This window comes from Cyanistes caeruleus, chromosome 8 (assembly GCF_971803275.1).
Source record: "Cyanistes caeruleus chromosome 8, bCyaCae1.hap1.1, whole genome shotgun sequence".
In the NCBI taxonomy this organism is placed as follows: domain Eukaryota; kingdom Metazoa; phylum Chordata; class Aves; order Passeriformes; family Paridae; genus Cyanistes; species Cyanistes caeruleus.
Window position 1 is genome coordinate 264,694 of NC_141708.1, and position 18,455 is coordinate 283,148.

General features: G+C 49.1%; 2 protein-coding genes across 5 annotated transcripts in view; one reads left to right on the forward strand and one right to left on the reverse strand.

Moving 5' to 3' along the window:
• Positions 1 to 4,457: 4,457 nt before the first annotated feature.
• NKX6-2 (NK6 homeobox 2) lies at positions 4,458 to 7,257 on the forward strand. Its single transcript, XM_023930365.2, has 3 exons — positions 4,458 to 5,351; positions 5,614 to 5,786; positions 6,471 to 7,257. Exons 1-3 carry the CDS (start codon positions 4,937 to 4,939, stop codon positions 6,717 to 6,719), a joined length of 837 nt encoding a protein of 278 aa, XP_023786133.1. The 5' UTR covers positions 4,458 to 4,936; the 3' UTR covers positions 6,720 to 7,257.
• A 2,004-nt stretch (positions 7,258 to 9,261) lies between these two features.
• Positions 9,262 to 18,455, reverse strand: part of INPP5A (inositol polyphosphate-5-phosphatase A) — a 178,913-nt gene continuing 169,719 nt past the window's right edge. The window contains exons 13-16 of one of the 4 annotated variants that reach the window (XM_086899509.1): positions 16,491 to 16,602; positions 12,220 to 12,288; positions 11,003 to 11,039; positions 9,262 to 10,853 (exon numbers count right to left, since the gene is read on the reverse strand). In XM_086899509.1, coding sequence (XP_086755635.1) covers positions 10,804 to 10,853; positions 11,003 to 11,039; positions 12,220 to 12,288; positions 16,491 to 16,602 — 268 coding nt within the window. In that variant the 3' untranslated portion in view covers positions 9,262 to 10,803. Of the gene's footprint in view, positions 10,854 to 10,951; positions 11,040 to 12,219; positions 12,289 to 16,490; positions 16,603 to 18,455 lie in introns of all 4 variants that reach the window. The other 3 variants (XM_086899510.1, XM_086899508.1, XM_086899511.1) reach the window with 3 other exon arrangements.

An 18,455-nucleotide genomic window follows, 5' to 3' on the forward strand; every position in this document is an offset into this window, starting at 1 on the left:
ACTAAAAAGCAGTCTCATCTATGTGCTTGGTAGCTGAAGTTAACTGGCTTCCCAGGAAGACATCAGTTAGAAACCGAATTTTTACATTTCTTCACATTTCTGTCACATTATTCTCAAGGTCACACAGTTTCTCTTGTTGCTGCTCTAGACAATAAACACTCTCAGCTCTGCACCATTAGCAGATTCCTACTTTGCCAAGGATCATAATAGAAAATATTAAATATGGCTTTTCCCAGAACATGTATCATCCTGTGAAGATATTTCAACTGAGGCTGTCTGAAATGACTTTGTTTTCTAGTGACTACATGATTAGGCAAAGATACCCCCTGTTTTTAAACATAAGAATCTCTTCTAGGTATGCTGTGAAGGAGCAGCATCCATACTGTCAGGAACACAGATAGCAGACAGCATCATCATCACAGGGCCAGGACATGGAATTTCCTGCCCTATTGTCGCTACTGCTCTATGGAACTCCGTGCAACAGTGTCATGTCCCCCACTCCTCCACTGGTACCTCCATCAGCCACAGAATCATTCAGGAAAGGAAACCTGTGCAGCAAGCTGCTCTGAGCTCCCGCTTCCTCAGTCATTCTGTTTTTACACGGACTTTACACCTGCACTTTGGAATAATGTATAATATAGTAGGGGATGAAGAGTATTCTTATTTGTGACTTATTTTCTTCTAGTCCACAACCTCTCAGACAATTTCAGCTGCACAGAAGCTACAAGAAAAGGTACTTTGGCTGTATGCATAACGACAAAAAGTATAAGCAGGTCAAACAAAATTTGTCTGAAGTTATTTGTACTGTAGAATTTAATTCCCGTCCGGTTACTGCAATAATCCTCTTTTCCTATGTCCGGGAAGTCTGTAAGTCCGAGACGAATTTGATGTTACCGATATCAGTTTTGTTTCTATGCCCTTTGTAAGAAATGTTACAGATGTTAGGGCCAAAGCAAAACGATCGTTAACTTCACACGGTGGGAATTCGAGCCTTGCTTGCCTGTAACTACGCCCAGCGAGTGCATCAGTGCTGCGGGTCTTACCAGGCACGGCCCGGTGCGGGCGGTCACGGCTCCGGGACAGCGCAGGGACAGCGCCCGGCACCCGCGCGAGTCTCCGGAGCCCCGGTGCCGGTGTCCGGCCGACCGCCTTAGCCCCGTCTCACCTCCGCCACAACACACGGAGAGAAGCGGCGGCACCGGGCCCGGAGCGGGGAACGAGACCGGCCCGGAGCGGGGAACGAGACCGGGTCCGGCTGGCGGAGCGGACGAACCGCTCGGTGCACCGGCCCGGTGCCCGGGGCCACCAGGGGGCGCCGGCGGGTCGCGGAGGCGGCCGGAGGCCGGAGCGGCCCCGCGGGCGCCGGCGGGGCCCGGGCGGGTGACGGCGCTGCCCGCAGCCCGGCCCTGTTCTCCTCCGCCGAAATGAACGTCCCGAAAGCGGCGACACGAACAGTGCCGGTGTCGTGTCCGCCCGGCGGGACGCGCTGCAGCGCTGCCGGACTAAGCCGGGAAAGCGCCTGCACCTGCCGTCACAAGTGCCTCGAGCTGGTTCATACGGATCTGCTCGGGTAACCCCTCCATCAGTAACTTCTGCTCGGCCGGAGGAAGCACGGGAGACAGCGAGCGCTCCGGCAGCCTCTGAGCCGCTGACTCCTAGGGACGGAACCCCCGACTTATTTTACCGAGTCCACTTCTCATCTGCGGGAGGCTCCCGGGCGCTGCGCGTAACGGCCGGTGCAGTCGCCCCTAGGACTGCCCGGCCACTGCGACGTCTCCGAGGGGAACGAGTTTTGCACCCGGAACGGGGTTTGCTTAAGGGCTAGGGGAGTCCTTGGCCCCGGAGCAGCCTGGCAGCACCTGGGACCCAACAGCATCGGGGAGAGGGAGCGGCGGGGCGGAAACGGGATTCGCGAGCAGCCCGGGGCGGGGAGCCGGAGACAGCCGGCGATGCCTGCCCGTGGTCTCCTCTTTCGGTGCCGCAGCTCATGGGAAGAACCGACGCACAAGTAGATTTATCACGCCACGCTGCCTACAAACTCCACATAATTCTACGCGTAAAAAACGAGGGTATGAGACTTCAGGAGTCAGTGAAAGGGACAAACGCACCACGAATGTGCAGCAAGTGTCACTGATAACATACAAACTGCCAGCCGGACTCCGAGGGCTGCTTCGGACGGGGCGGAAGGCTTTGGCTCTGCCCCCGGGACCCGCGCGCCGATGGGCGAGGGTCCCGAGGTAGCAGCCCCTCCAGGGCCACCGGCCTGCGTGCTCCTGGCTGCGGCGGGGCACACACACGGGCACGGGCACGGACACCGCGCTCCGCCGCGGCTCTCCGCTACCGGCGGCACGGCAGCCCAGCGGACACCTCACCCGTCACGGGCGGGAGGGGGTCGGTCTCGCCCCGCCGCAGTGGGGACGGCGGAGGCCGCACGCTTACCCGGTTCCATCAGTTCCGCGAGAGAAAGCGGTGTCCCGGCGAGGCCGCTCCTCGGTCAGCGGCTGCCGGCTGCCCGTGTCCGGATCAGCCCCCGGCTCCCGGCCGGGGCGGGACGCGTCCCTCTCGTCAGCCGAACCGAGCCGAGCCGAGCCGAGCCGAGCCGAGCCGAGCCGAGCCGAGCCGAGCCGAGCCGAGCCGAGCCGAGCCGAGCCGCTCAGCGCCGCAGGGTCGGCATTCAGAGCCGCAAGACCTGTGGGCTGGGCGGGCAGAGGCGCTGCTGGCCCCCAGCACCCCACTGGGGCGGGCAGAGCGGCGGGACGCGGACAAACCCGGCGCTGTTCGCCCCGGAGAGGCAGAGACCGAGGCGAGCCGCGGGCTGGCTGCGCGCCGGCACTCGCCTGCCCGGGACGGGTGGTCCCCGATCCCCGGCTGAAACCACGACTCACCGGGAGGGCCGATCAGCCCCGTCTGCGGCCACCTGCGGCAGCTTCCAACGCCGCCGTGAGTCGGGGCCGCGCCGGAGGCGGAGGGAGCGGGGGGCAGCCCCTTGCCAAGGCGCGCCGGCGGCGCGGAACGAGCCCGCACAGAGCCGGTGAGGCTCTCCTCGCCAAGCCCGATACACCGTGTCTGTTCCCTCCGCTGCTGATGTTTGCAACAGGCAGAGGGAAAAGCGATGAAATCGTTTATTAAACCTGCTCTAGCGCAGCGTCGTTTTAAATCTCACGTTTGTACGTTAAGCTTTTTACAAAGATGCGCAAAACGAGACGCACGGACTGTTACATCCCGTGACTCCAGCGACTGAAAACAAAGATCATGGGCGAACCCAAACCTACACTGAGATTACGATCTTGTTACAGGTTAAACGAAACCCTGTTCATCTGCAAACGATTCTGACGGCAGACATGACCACATCCAAAGGATCACAGTTTTAATAATTGTTCTGAAATGATCAAGTCGATTCGTATTTACTTTATGAACACTTTGAAAATATTTAGTTCCCAGCTTGTTGTGGTTAATGTTTTCCTCGGATAACAAAGCATCAAACCCGTCGGAAAAAGCAGGTGCAAGGTGGAAAACATGCCGTAAAACCAGTTTCCAGAATTATTTTCTGTATAAGCCTCAAATCCGATTTCTCCTTTTCTTGACAATGAATTATGCTTTCGATTAGGAATATCTCTGGTAATTTTATTTATTCGAAGGAGCTTGTTTCTGCCGTGATTCAACTGTTTTTCTCCCTTTAAAGGGAAGGAAGGAAGGAAGGAAGGAAGGAAGGAAGGAAGGAAGGAAGGAAGGAAGGAAGGAAGGAAGGAAGGAAGGAAGGAAGGAAGGAAGGAAGGAAGGAAGGAAGGAAGGAAGGAAGGAAGGAAGGAAGGAAGGAAGGAAGGAAGGAAGGAAGGAAGGAAGGAAGGAAGGAAGGAAGGAAGGAAGGAAGGAAGGAAGGAAGGAAGGAAGGAAGGAAGGAAGGAAGGAAGGAAGGAAGGAAGGAAGGAAGGAAGGAAGGAAGGAAGGAAGGAAGGAAGGCCTCTGCGAGGCCAGTGGGTTTCAGAATAGGCAACAAAGTTGAGCTAAACAGTTATTATCAGGGCATAAGGTAATTTTTTACAACAGCTTTAAAAAATTGGGCTCTAACGCGAGAGAACGGCCGCCGCACAACTGAAGACGGAGCCGATTACTGAGCAGCGATCGGGGCGGGTATTACCCCTCAGTGTTCCGGGACAGCACAGCCGCCGCGACCCCGCGGTCACTGCCCCGCTGCTCGATGAGGCGCCGGCGGTCTCTGTGCCGCGTCCCCGCCCGGCGGGAGGGGCCCGAAGCGGCGAGTGGGAGGGCACCACCGCCTCCGGGTGCGGCCGCGGGCAGCCGGCGGGGGCAGAGCGGCCCGGCGGGCGGGGCCGGGGGTCCCGGCGGGCGGGGCCGGGGGTCCCGTCGGGCACGGCGCGGCCACGTGCAGCCCCGCGCGCTCCCACGGCTCGGCCCGGCCGTGACGTAGCGGGGTGGAGGCGCGCGCCGCCCGCCGATTGGGCGCTGTTGGCGGCGCGGGGCGGTGGCCGCCCAATGGGCGCGGGGCGCGCAGGTGCCCGCGCGGTTATCTGCGCGCGGGGCGCGGCGCGGAGCGTCCCCGTGGCCGCCGGACACGCGGCCGGGGCGACGCGCGGAGCTGCAGGTCCCGCGTCCCCCTCCCGCCGGATCGCTCGCGGAGCGCGTTGCCCGTAGGACGCGCCGCCGGTGGGGGCTCTTTCTTCCGGGACTCCCGATCTGTTGTTTCGCCGCGCTGCCCCGGCTCGGCTTTCGCCGCTCTTCAGCCTGGACTTTGGAGGTGCGCGGGCGGGCAAGCGCCGGGATTTTTCTGTTCCCAGCAAACTTCGGCACTCGCTGTCGCCGAGATCCCGCGAGTGGTGAGGAGGCCGTCCCGCCCGCGGCCGCGCTCCCGGCGAGGGTCCCCAGCGGAGCGGCCGCGGCGCGATTGGGAAGGACCCACGCTCGCTGATGCCCGCAGATGTTAGCGGTGGGACAGATGGATGCTAATCGCCAGAGCGCATTCGTCCTTAGCAGTGCGCCGCTAGCCGCGCTGCACAACATGGCCGAGATGAAGACCTCCCTGTTCCCCTACGCCCTGCAGAACCCCTCCGGTTTCAAGGCGCCGGCCCTGGGCGGACTCAACACGCAGCTCCCCTTGGGGACACCGCACGGAATAAGCGACATCCTGGGGCGGCCCGTGGGCAGTGCCAGCAACCTGCTGGGCGGGCTGCCCCGTATCAACGGGCTGGCGGCCTCGGCCGGGATGTACTTCAGCCCCGCTGCCGTCTCCCGCTACCCGAAGCCTCTGGCGGAGCTGCCGGGACGGCCGCCCATTTTCTGGCCGGGAGTGGTGCAGGGCTCTCCCTGGAGAGATCCCCGGCTCGCCTGTCCCGGTAAGTGCGGCCGGTTCTTGCAGGGCGCGGAGAGCAGGCTGCCTGGGGTCCAGAGCCGGCGGACGAGCGCGGTGGACGGGGCGGGCAGCAGAAAGGCCCGGTTCGGGTCTCTCGGTCCTCACGGCCGCGGATCTGTCCCAGACCGAGCTCTGCTTTAGAGCCGGCGGGCACCCGAAGCGGCTCCGCAGCGCCCGGCGGGGCCCGGCTGCGCCCGGGGGCCGTGCGGAGTTCATCTCTGACGCAGCTCTTTCTTCGCTTCCAGCTCAGACGGGGATGGTTTTGGACAAGGATGGCAAGAAGAAACACTCTCGACCGACTTTCTCTGGGCAGCAGATATTCGCTTTAGAGAAAACCTTCGAACAGACGAAGTACTTGGCGGGACCGGAGCGCGCCCGGCTCGCTTACTCCCTGGGGATGACTGAGAGCCAGGTGAAGGTAGGTCCGTCCTGCGGGCTCCGGCCTCTCCTGCTCCCTGCCGCGGCCGCTTTCTGCCATGTCCGTAATTATTAGCAGCCACGAACGCCGCGCAATTATGTGGGGATTTTTATTTTTTTTTAGAGTTACTTAGAATTTAAGTTATATTTTGATATTGGATAGATTTTAGGCTAATTTTTACCTGTTTTGTGCTTAGAGCTGTCTGTGCTGCAAACGATTTAAAATAAATACACATATTATATTTAATATAAAACCCTGTCACAACGACAAAAAGGCCCCGCAGGTAATTTTTTTCAAGGGTTACTTTTCCACGAGGATCGTGCCCACTGTTATCTTGTGTGACCTCACAAATTTTTTAGCAAAGCCTGCAGGTGCGCCTGACTGTTGGGATGCACCATAAGCCAAAAAATACTTACTTTTACGGCTATTGTATTCTGTTTTCAACAAACTACTGTTCTGGGAAGCTGCTGATTTAAGCGTGGTGCAGCCCCGCAGAGCCAGGCGGGTGTCCCCAACGGGGTGCCCCCTTGCCAGGAGCCGTCCGAGGCTCTGCCTGGTGCAGGCTCTGCTCCCAGTGCTCGCAGCCCCGCGTTGAGGATGGGACGGGGGCGGCGGGGTCGGGGGGGGCGGATGCGGCGGCGGGGCCGAGGCCGTGGCTGAGCTGTGCCCGGTGCCGGTGCCCAGGTTTGGTTCCAGAACAGACGGACCAAGTGGCGGAAGAGACACGCGGCAGAGATGGCCTCAGCAAAGAAGAAGCACGACTCGGAGACTGAGAAGCTGAAGGAGAGCTCGGACAATGAGGACGATGATGAATACAACAAGCCCCTGGACCCCAACTCAGACGATGAAAAAATCACGAGGCTATTGAAAAAGCACAAATCCACGAACCTATCCCTCGTCAGCCCCTGCAGCACCAGCTCGGATACGTTGTGAGGGTGCGGGGCCGATGGCCGCACCGGGCAGCGTGGTGGGGGTGAGTGTAACTGGGTGTTTGAAGTGGTGTGTTGTACAGCCCAAGATGTATGTGAAGTGTATATATTTTTTACAGAATAAGTTATGAATTTATTTTCTTTCTCATCGATGTAAATTTCAGAGAAATTTTTTCAACTTTTTTGGTTTTGTGTCCCTTTAAGGTTTCCCGCTCTTTCCTTTAGCCTTCCTGTTAATTTCCTGCTCCTAACAATCAGGTTTTGTTACGTTTTCTATGGGTCCCAAGTCCGAGCTCAGCTACTTTGTATATAGTAAATTTCAGATTTTGTGCTGTATATTTCTAGTGTAAAAACGGCAGTTTTCTTTCACTCTGTCCCTCAGTGTTTTGGCAGTTTCATTTCTCCTGCCTCTGGATTTTATCCTTAATAATACCAAAAAACCCAAACCAATGCTCCAAAAAAGTGGACACTTGATTTTACATTAGAATGTCTCCACACGTGTTGGAAAGACTTTGTATAAATCAATAAATTATTTAACAACCTTCTCTCTCCTTTAGCGAGTTTCTTCCCGCATTTCTGTGCCAGGGACACCAGAGCTTCTGCAGGGTGCCCGATACTGCTCCGCAAGGGAACAGGAGCCGCTGGGTCCGGCGGGCTGAGCACGGCCGGGGGCTGTGGGACCGCCCGACAGCCCTGGAGAGGAGCGAGAGCCGGGGCTGAACCTGCAGCCTGAACTGCCCGTGCAGCGTTTCGGGCGGCTCACAGGGTCCGCTCCGGAGAGGGGAGACAGGGGCCGGGGCTCATCCCATTGTGCTGCCTGGGTCGCTGTGAAAAGCCGGGGCGAAGTTGTTGAGATCCACGGCGGCGGATCCACCACCCTCCCGAGCCTTCCTGCCGGGCTTCTGGGCCACGCTTCGGCCCCACACCGGGGCACACCCGTGCCCGAACCGGTTCCGCCTGGTTCCGCGGCCGCCAAAGCGCTCCCAGCCACCCGCGACTCCGCATTTCTCCCCTTGGCACACTCGAGTCCGGGTGGCTGGGAGCCGCCCGCCTTGTTAAAATGCTTTTTTTTTGCCGCTTTTAGTTTTTTTTAAAGGAACGTGAGCATCTTTCCCCCCGTAGCTCAGATACGGCTTCGCAGCCCGAGCAGTACCGCGGGCGGTCCTGCTGTCCCTGCCCAGCAGCCACCGCTGGGCACAGCCACCTGTCCCGCAGCTGCCCCGCCTCGGGGCCGTTCTCCGGAGGAAAAGGGCCCGGAGCTCTCCGGTTCTGCTGCGGAAAAGGGCCCGGAGCTCTCCCCCTGGAGCCCCACCGGGCCCCGCTGCCCCCGCTCGCTGTGACCGATTCCCCTTGGCTCCTGCCGGGGCAGCTCCGCGTCCCGGGCACGGCGGGGTCCCGCCGGTCCCCGCTCACCGAACGGGGCCGCGCCCAGTTATCTCGCGTTTACAGAGGGAATAAATCCAGTTTAAGGTCTGGTCTTCGTACGGCTGTGAGCACGCTGAGACCGGGGCAGTATTCGGACTCCTGAGGGTAAGTGGCTGGATAAAAATACCTGCGCTCCAATCATTGCCACTGCCTCTTCCCGACGTTCCTAAACGAAGTGAGCTGGCCAGGGGCGTTCCGGGAGAAGCGGGTTCGGAGGCAGCGCAGGATTGCCAGCCCGGAGCCCGGAGCCGTCCTGGGCCAGAGCCCGGGGCTGTCCCGGGCTGTGCCGGGGCTGTGCCGCGGCTGTGCCGGGGCTGTGCCGGGGCTGTCCCGGGGCTGTGCCGGGCTGTGCCGGGCTGTGCCGGGGCTGTGCCGGGGCTGTGCCGGGGCTGTGCCGGGGCTGTGCCGGGGTGTCCCGGGGCTGTGCCGGGGCTGTGCCGGGCTGTGCCGGGGCTGTGCCGGGGCTGTGCCGGGGTGTCCCGGGGCTGTCCCGGGGCTGTGCCGGGGTGTCCTGGGGCTATGCCGGGGCTGTGCCGGGCTGTGCCGGGGCTGTCCCGGGGCTGTGCCGGGCTGTCCCGGGGCTGTCCCGGGGTGTCCGCTGCGATCGCTCGGGCCCGGCTCACCCGCGCCCCCGGATTCGCCTCCGGGGCTGTTAAAATGCCAAAGTTACGTTTCATGAATTTCCGAGCGTTCGATTCGGGGCGTTCTCAGCAGCTCACCCCGGCAGCCCCGGGGAGGCTCGGGCCGCGGCTGGAGGCTACAGCGAGCTCATCTCTACTCGGGGCTTCGGTCCCTGCTGGAAAAGGCTAGAGAGTTTTCTTCTGGAACTTGTGATAATCACCATGGAGTTTATGGTGGCACATTTACTGACCTGCTGAGGACTAGCATCTTGTGAACAGCTTGTAAGCTGCATCACCTTCCTCTCATCAGCGCTCCCATACCAGCCCCTCAGTGCCTTTTACTCGGTTTTTACTGTGTTTTGATTAGCACCAGAACCTCATCCCATCACAGAGATTTTAATTTGAAAAATACCCTTATTATCTGGCAGTATCTCAATAAGAAATGTGACAATTTAATAATTTCTCTGTAATCACCAAATTAAAGGGGCAGACACAGCCATGTTCACCATGATTAGTTTTATTGCTTGAGAACCAGAGTACTCATTTCTAAAGGCCTTCAGAGTTATCATGAGTTGAGTTCGCTTAAATAGAATTACTGTGTGGTTATAAAGCAACATGGCACAGTAACAATACAGAGCTGCAGACACCCTTTGGGCAACAATATTTGCTATAAACTGGGTTGTACTGTTGAGAAAACTCTGCAAGCGGACATCAAATCATTTCCAATGGTAGTGATTTATACCAAAATTAAGCATCAATTTAATGCCATTGCGCAGTCCATGAACTCTGTAGTGTTCTAAATTAAATCAATAAAACATACATTTGTGTTTCATCAACAGACTCCCTAATCACCTTTTAATGTTGTATTTAGTGGTGGGAGGAAAATGTCTGTAACAAGACTATATTGTAGGCTGCACTGGGCTACTAACCAGGAAAATTTACAGTTGGCTTGATGGTTGGTTTTGTTTTTTTTTCTTTAATACTGTATAAATACAGTCTGTGTCCAATACAGTTGCTACTTGAAGCAGACTATTATTTTCTTCTCCCGTGTTGTTATTGTTTCAATATAGAATATGGCACCATAAAACAGTAACAAAAGACAGACAAAAACAGTTTACAAAATTCTGTAAAGTTACACCCAAACCTAGCTAAGAACTTCACATTCAATCCTTAATATTACATAGAAAGAAGAGGTTATAGGAGTAACAAAGTGAATCTGCTAATATATGTGCTATATAGTATGCTATATATCTGTATCCAGGATGGCACTGCTATATATTATTTATTATATAAATGTTGGTTGTTGATGTACACTTAACTAAACCTGCTAAGACTCCAATACTTACTGCTGATATGGCACTCTCAAGCATTCATATTGGAAAGTATATTTAGCATAAGTTTTGGTCAGGTTTATAAATTATTTATATATCTGTGTATATATACACATACATACATATATATACACACACATATATATGTATGTATAGAAAGCAGCTGCTGTGTGATTCAAAAACCATGTAACATGGCAGTATAGTAAATAAAATGAGAAAAAAAAATTAAAAAATGAAAACCAAAATACTAAAACTAAAACACAAACCATAAGCCTTGGTCAAAAAAGAAAATACCATTTAAAACCATCAATATCTCTATCTATACAATCCAATGTACAAAATCCCAAAGTGGTAAAGATATATAATGGGTATGATACCTTTAAAAGTTTTATAATACGCTGAAATAGCTTTTCCACATTGACAAACACTTATTAAAAGTTGAAAGTTGTGAAATCTAGAATACATAACATCTCTGCTGTCTATTTAGAGTTTTGGCAACAGAACTGTGACATATATATAAAAAATAATTCCACATTTCTACTTGATGTCACATGAACATACAAGACAGTGAGGTATGTGAGGCTTTTCTTGAACAGAGTCCAGATGCTGAAGCATAGTGTACGATCAGCAGTCTAAAATGTGGCACTCAGGACTGGATTTATCAATACAGCTGTTGGGATTACAGATTTCAGTGTGCTGCCTTCCCTCCTGGCTATAGTGTGGTTTCACGGAAAATCTTCTCACTACGTAGGCATCTTTTTCCTGTTGCAGAATTGGCATTTTTTTAAAAAGAAAGATAAACACAGGGGAAATGATGTAGAAAATGTAATAGAAACGTAAAGAAAAAAGATGATATTTACCACCACATCACTGCACGACACAACACTTGTGCACATTTGCAATAGGTTTACCTGCCCCAGCAGCTATTCGAAAGGACAGGAACACAGGCTGCAGCAAGTTAGGGAAAAATAGAAGTTACATGTTTGAAATACACGTTTGGTTGTTGTTTTTGTTTTCTTTACAGTCAATAGTAAATACAACAAAAACTTCCATATGACTGGAAACAAAATGTTGCAACAAGTTTTTTAATTAATCTAATTACAAAATGCAAAAGGGAACAACATCATCTCCTCACAGATTTCTGCTCCCACTGAAACCTAAGGGAAAATTTTCCACAGGTTTCTGTGGGAAGAGGTTCAGGTCCCATACACATCTCCCTTTTGTAATGGTGCCATACCACTTTGGTGATGAAGGAAACAAAAACTGCTGTTTCTGGCTGGCTGACCCAGAGCTGTTTGTTTACTGGATAAGATAGAAAGTTGCTCTGTTTTAAAACCTTGGACGATTCTGGACCAAATGCCTTAAGTGCATTTTTCCTTAGAAAAGAATTCTCTGTCTCACAAGAACTCTGACCATGGAATTAAATAGGGGGTATGTATTTTTGAGTTCAGATTTGCACGTACACATGCATCCACACATACAAGTACCCACTATCCCTCTCTGAACTATCATTCAAGAGCCTCAGTGCTGTTTTTAGATAGGCTTTCAGAGGTTACCTCCTACTCCTCAATTGGCTTTTTTCAAAGAAAGCAAATACTCTGGTTTATTGTATTTCTAACTTAGGTTTCCATCTGGTATCTTCAGCAAAGTAGATTGTAGAATTCAGGTATTTTATTAATTTCAACAGCTGGTTATTTATAGAATTCTTTATCCTTTTTCTATATTCTTTTTATCACTTGTTTGAACATGGAACTGCCAATATGTTCTTCTACTAATAAGCACCTATGCATCAACCTAGTTGAAGCTATGCTTTGAAAGCCTAGTTGATAACCCAATGAAATCACTTGTGTTTTGCTGGAAGAGTTTTAAGTGTACAGATGGCTGCTCCTCTTCACTTGCACCGTATCCTGCTTCCATTCTAGCACCCGTCATCCTGTTCTTCCATTTCTTACGAGCAGCTACTCTGAGATACAGACTGACTGAATTTGACTTTGAAACATTTTCAAGGTGTTACTTAAAAATAGGACAGAGATATAACTGACTTACAATTAATAGAACTTAGTGCATACATTCTCCTTCCTACTAAAAAACTTAGAAGACAAAAGGTTAAAATGTTAAATTTAATTACCTTGTGATCCCCCATGCAGACATTTGGCCCAATGTGGTCATATATTACTATCTTCTCATCATTTTCTGACTAGTTTAAAAAAAGCAGAACACAACAAAACACTAGTCAGTCCAAGAATTCTCAAGATTACACACACAGAAAGGAACATTGGAAATATTGTGCTAATAGGTGAAACCAGTTTCTGAATGAGGTGGTATTAACACATCTTTTGCTTGGCTTCTCCAGAGAAAGAATGTGTAAAATGAACTTTTATGCTCAGTATTGCTTGCAGTAATTAATGCAGTTTGCCTGCATAAAGAACCCCAGAGATCTCTGCACCTCCTCCCTACTGATGGGACCTTGGGATATATTCACTAAGGCTGCGTTAAGTGAAATGAGTGACTCGCTGTTGCATTCCAGGCTTCTGCTGCAGAATGCAGCACATCTGGCAAGTCCTTTTTTTGAGAACAACACAATTTTTATTGCATTAGATGAGATAAATGTTCTTTGAATTAAATGCAATCCATGTTGCCTTTTAACAGCATTTGATTTCACCATATAGGGGATTTTAAATGTTCAGAGAGATGAATGATTATTTGCAGGTTATGAGTATAATCTTCAACCATTTCTCTGAGATAAATTTCTTCATCTGAAAAAAAGCATTCAGTGATTTTAAGAAAAGCAGCAAATGACGGATGACATTCCTCCGGTCTCCATTATGAATTGCTTTCATTTTGTTCCATGTTGAACTTTACCCTTATACACTGACTCCTTTAGCATTTTTATCTTAATGAATAATAAAATGTACTCATCTTTCTGCCGTTTGCAATAAAGGAGATTTGGAGGAGCTATTTTGATTCTCTAGCACAGTACTTCAGTAAAAAATACAAATACATTACCATACGAAACAATTTCTTACTGTGCTAAACAATTTCTATTAGCTAATTAAATCTGTAATCTGCACACTCTCCAGCCTCTAATGCAATTGTAGAGGTGCTTTAAACTAGTTTGTGATACTAATTTATTTTGTAGGAAACAGCCAAGACTTTCTTATCTGTAATCAGTCAAGTTTGACTGGGCAATAACTTTATATAAACAGTAGCATTTAGGACTATAAAGTTAAAACTGAATTATCTTTAATGCAGTAAGGAAGCTTAAGGTCAGATTTACTTTACAGCACGGTTGTCTGCCAAAAATATAAAAACATAACCTTCTGCATTGTATGCATGAGCACTTTCCAATATTTCAAGATCATAATGCCACCAGCATCGGAAGTGGGGATACATTCATCAAAAGCGACTTGATAATTTACAAAGGCAGCATAAAATTGTGGATTTTCAACTGCATAATCTTTAGACAGATAAACAAATTACAGCAGTGCACAAGCAGAAACAATATACACTTGGCTGAGCATTCATTACTTCATGCGATCAGGCATCAGCGCAGCTCCCGAGCAGTGGGCAACCTTTGGTGGTTTAGGGCTCAGGAAGCATAAAATAACATGATGGTGAGGTAACCGACCATGGCATGATAGATGATGTTGCATGAAAGCTGTTTACAGCCCCATGTCAGTACAATCTGTAATGCCTACTGTGTAGCTGAACACACTGTACAGTGGCAATTTGTGCACCCTATCCTTTCTCTATCTAGGATTTAAATGCAGAATTACTGCAATTTTTTTCTTGAAATAAAATACAGAATTGCCTAGGCAGCAAAATAAACACTTTAATTGCCTATAAGAAAAATTAATACAGCAAAATAAATACCTGCGTAAGAATATTTGATAGTTATGACTGAAAAAATTCTTTAAAAACTCAGATACATTTATATTTTAAGGATTTGTTACAGTGTAATCAGTTAATTAAAATTTGCTTTTACATTCTTCAGAACTCCTTTTAAAGTTTCAAAGGATAGGTCTTTGCAGTGGAGTAAATTCTTAATCAAGGCCAACACTGCTTCTTGTGTAGAACCACAGAAACCTGTAGGGCCATTTTGTCCTTTCCTCTATCAGTTCAGCATTCTTTTCCAAAGACTATTTTTGTGAGGTTTTATGGGCCAGAATCCCAGTTAGGGGCTGGATAAACTAACTCCTGTGCTGGTACAGACTCACTGAGTTCAAGCCCAGGCAGCACCTGTCTCTTTGCCTGCGAGTGTCTGGAGATGGCCCCAACTGCCTGAGCACAATTTGCAAATGCAAAGCTCCAGAGAGAGCTGTGTGCACTTTTAAAGGTGAGCTTTGAACGATCCAACTGATGGGGTTTCTGTGACATGGAGACTGGAAATTGTAACTGACCTCACAGTTACAAATCAGTGCTCTAACTTTGTTTTCCCTTGTTTAATTTTCTTCCATTATATCCAAGTTATAGCCCTCTAGATAATCAGAAAGAATTCCTTTCCCTCTGTACTGTTTACACTCTTCAAGCTTTTGTGTACACTTCTATCTCCTTATTCATAGCTTTGGAAAAAAAAAATCTTCCCTCCTTGGCCATTCTTTTCATGGTTTTAATCCTTTGTTCTTTAGGAATTTCATGGTTGCCAAGCACTATCAGTAACATTTTAGGTAAAGTCTCACTTTTTCACATGATATTTTTGTATAAGAAAAACAACACTGATTTTGACATTACTATTTGACTAGAAAGCCTGTATTGCCCTTAGGCTTCACTTTTTTTTTACTGAATACTGCAGTACATGCATTGTCTAAAATTTTGGGTGAAATTTCATTATGTCATGCAGACACTTTTTACACACTAAAATGTGTGAGGAAGTGCATTGACTTGAAATTCAAGTAGCTGTGGAAAATACATTCCCAGTCTTTCTGTGAGTTATATACTGCAAAGCAAACAGTCTAATCACGAGATAAATAACCCTGATGAGAGAGAAAAAGAAGGTTATAAACTTCAGGAGAGCAACTTTCAAGGGTGTAATTAATTTAAACTGGAAAAAAAAGAGCCATGAAGCTATAGAACATTGATTTACTTGGAAGATTATTTTCTGTAATTCACTCCCACTAAACTGCATTAATTATACACGAGCACAGAGGCAGACACATGACTTTTGGCAATTTTGGGTTCAGTAAGTCTGTCAGTCATACAGTCTGGTCAGCAAGACAACCTCACTGCAGCACATCCATTTATGCAGCCATGGCCACCGCCAGCTGGCCAGCTCAGGACAGAGAGAAGTGTGAGAGATCTTGGATCACATCCCCATTTCCTGATCTGTTCTTTGCCCTTTAGAACAGCTGGCAGCCAGGGTCAGCAGGATGGGGGGTCCAGGTGCCAGGAGCACAGGGACAGAGGCAGTGGAAGCTGGCACAGGTAACCAGCTGACCTGGTCCAGTGCTTCCAAGAGAATGAGGAGAGCAGAGTGGAACAAGAAGGAGAGAGCAATGACAGAAAACTGGAAGGCTCCTGAACCATATTTAGATCGTTTAACCTTGGAGAGAGCATCACCAACTAACCCTAACCCTATCAATAAACACTAAAATCCCAAGAGGAATTGTATATTCTAGAAATATTGTACAAGCTTATCTCTAAAGCTCTAACAGAATGTCTAAATTTAAGCACCTAACTGGTGTACCAAGTTAGGAGCCTACCTGCTGGAGACTGTCCTCATTCAGGGGACAGTGATAGATTTGGCCTGTGTAGGACTTGATATATTCTTGAGAGTACCTTAGGAAATCTACCACTGGTAACTCAGGTGCCTCCAGCTGTTGCTCTTTAGGTTTTTCTCTCAATTGCGTGACTCCTCAGCCAGCAGCCACTTGTACCTGCTCCTGTCTGCATCCCTGCTCCTGTCTGCATCCCTGCTCCTGTCTGCATCCCTGCTCCTGTCTGCATCCCTGCAGAGCCCTTGGTAGGGACAGTGTTGCTGCTCATGTCACTCTAGGGTGGACTTGGCTGGGGGACCAATGGGGATGTTTTTATAGGGGCTTTTTATTTTCTGCTACTCTCCTTAAAGCAAGCAGTCAGTCTCCCAAGGCTGTGCATCCCTGCACAGAAGAGGCACAGGACAGAAGACAGCCAGTCATCTTTGGCAGCTCAGGAACCAAAAGAAATGCTTGTGAAAACTTGTCTTTTAGTCACTGCCAGCAGCTTTACGGGGACAAATTCCCCTTTTCTTGGGTGCAAAGCACTGGAGGCACACCCCTCCATTTACCACCACAGTGTTCTGTCTCCAGCTCGGCAAGTGCTTGCTACAGGCAAACTCAAGGTCAGAATCTTTCAGCCCTACCTGCCTTTGGTGCAGGTAAATGCAGTGTGGAGGCACTGGGGGGGCTGCAGGTCTGTACTTACTTTCAGAATGAGCTCCTTGGCTGAGTGGGACATCAGGATTCTGTCGCACCAGGCTGGACATCTTGTGTTCATGTACTGCCTTCCCTGGCTAGAGTCCTCGCTGTAGGGATAACTGCAAACAAATCCCAACCACAACCATCAGTGACTCTTGGCAAAGCAGCCTGAAACCTCTGGCTCAAAGGGCCATACTACTTACAAAATTCCACTGCTGAAGAGCAGCCCTTCCAGACACTTGTACATGTTTATCTTTTTTTTTCTCCTCCCTCTTTTCTTTTCATGTGCTCTTTCTCTATGTGTCTTCTCAGATCTGCAACTCTACTGTACAGTTAACAAGACACACAAAACTCTCACCTCCTACCTTGTGCTCGTGCATGTGAGAGTGTTTAAAGAGAGCAAACCCTTTATCTGTGTGGAAGAACAAAAATCAGTTTGACAACTTGAAAGTAGACAAGAGACTATGGAAAATCTACGTGCAGAAGTTGAAAAATGAAACCTAGGGGAAAAAAATTCATCTTGTGTGATTTCTTTGCAGGATTCTCTCAAGGGGAGTTATCCAGGAATAATGTAACAGAAAACAGAATTCAGAGTGCTGGGATCACTGCAGCTGTACACAAACCTCTCCTGTATGGATTCTTTAAAGGTGATAGAAAGGAAGATAGGACAAGACAGCAGGCTTTGCAGGGGATTTCTGCAGAACCAAGGAATGAGGAATGTGGTTTAAAGAAAATGATGCTGACTACATAAAATCCTGTACCTATGAAATTGTGTTAAGACAAAGTATCTTATTTTGTAAAGACATCTTGAATAGAAGCAGATTAAATGATAGTTACACTCTGGGGCCATCATAAACATACTATGACATCTCCAGTGCATTCTAACTTAGCTTTAAAGGGCAACAGAAAGTTTTTATTTTAATCTGTAGAATATAACTAGAGGTAACACACCTGTGAGCCCTTGGGCTGAGATCACCTGAAAGCACCTGAAGGGCAACCTCTGGCTCAGCCTCAACAAGCTGAGGCCAGAATTTTTCATGTCTCATCCAAATCTTCTCATCAGTTTACTATGACAGAACTTTGCATTGATGATGGCTCACCACTGTAAGGTGAGGGCCCACTGTTTTCTTAGACCATTTCCAAAATGCCATGTAGGAGTAGATAAGAAGGGCTTTTGGAGAAACCCAGAGGGTTTGTGACAGGCTCAACTTCTTGAATACTGGACCTGAATTAATTGAAGTCTGCCCTTGATAGAAGTCTCAAAACCCCTAAACAACTACATATGTATGTGTGAGTGTATTTGAAACAACATTTTCATTTTATTCTGCTCCTCACTGAATTCATAAAGGAAATACTGAGGTATTTCCGACTGATATGTGTCTTAAAATAAAATTTCTGGTATTGTAAAAAAAGAGTTTGCATGCTTGAAGAGAAACTTATTTACCATCCTGCTTGGTGTGATACTCTGAAATGGAGGCATACAGATCTCTACCAAATGGATTTACAAGCTACACTGCCATTAAAAAGATTAGCCATGGCAAACATCCAAGAAAAGCGTACTGAACGTATTGGAACAAACCAGTGATCTCAGTATGTTTTCCACCTCATCAAACCTAACAAGACTCATTTTCAAAACATATTATGAGAATTCAATTTGCTGCTTCACTGACATACAGAAGAACAACTTATTTCTGACTGTCTGTGAAATATTTTGATGATGTAATACTGTACTGGTAGTAAAAGCTCTTTGTCTGAAACTTAAGGGTTGACTTTTTCTTGTAACCTCTTACTTTACTTACTCCAGAACCCCAGGTAACTGAAGCTACTTTTTATGAAATAAAGGTATAAGAATCAATCACATTTCATATAATCCTTCCTTTTACAGCATTAACTGCATGGCTTTTGAAATATGATGTTCCGTACCTGGAATGATCTGTTACTGCTATGTGTTAGAGCATTAAATCCTAGAGCC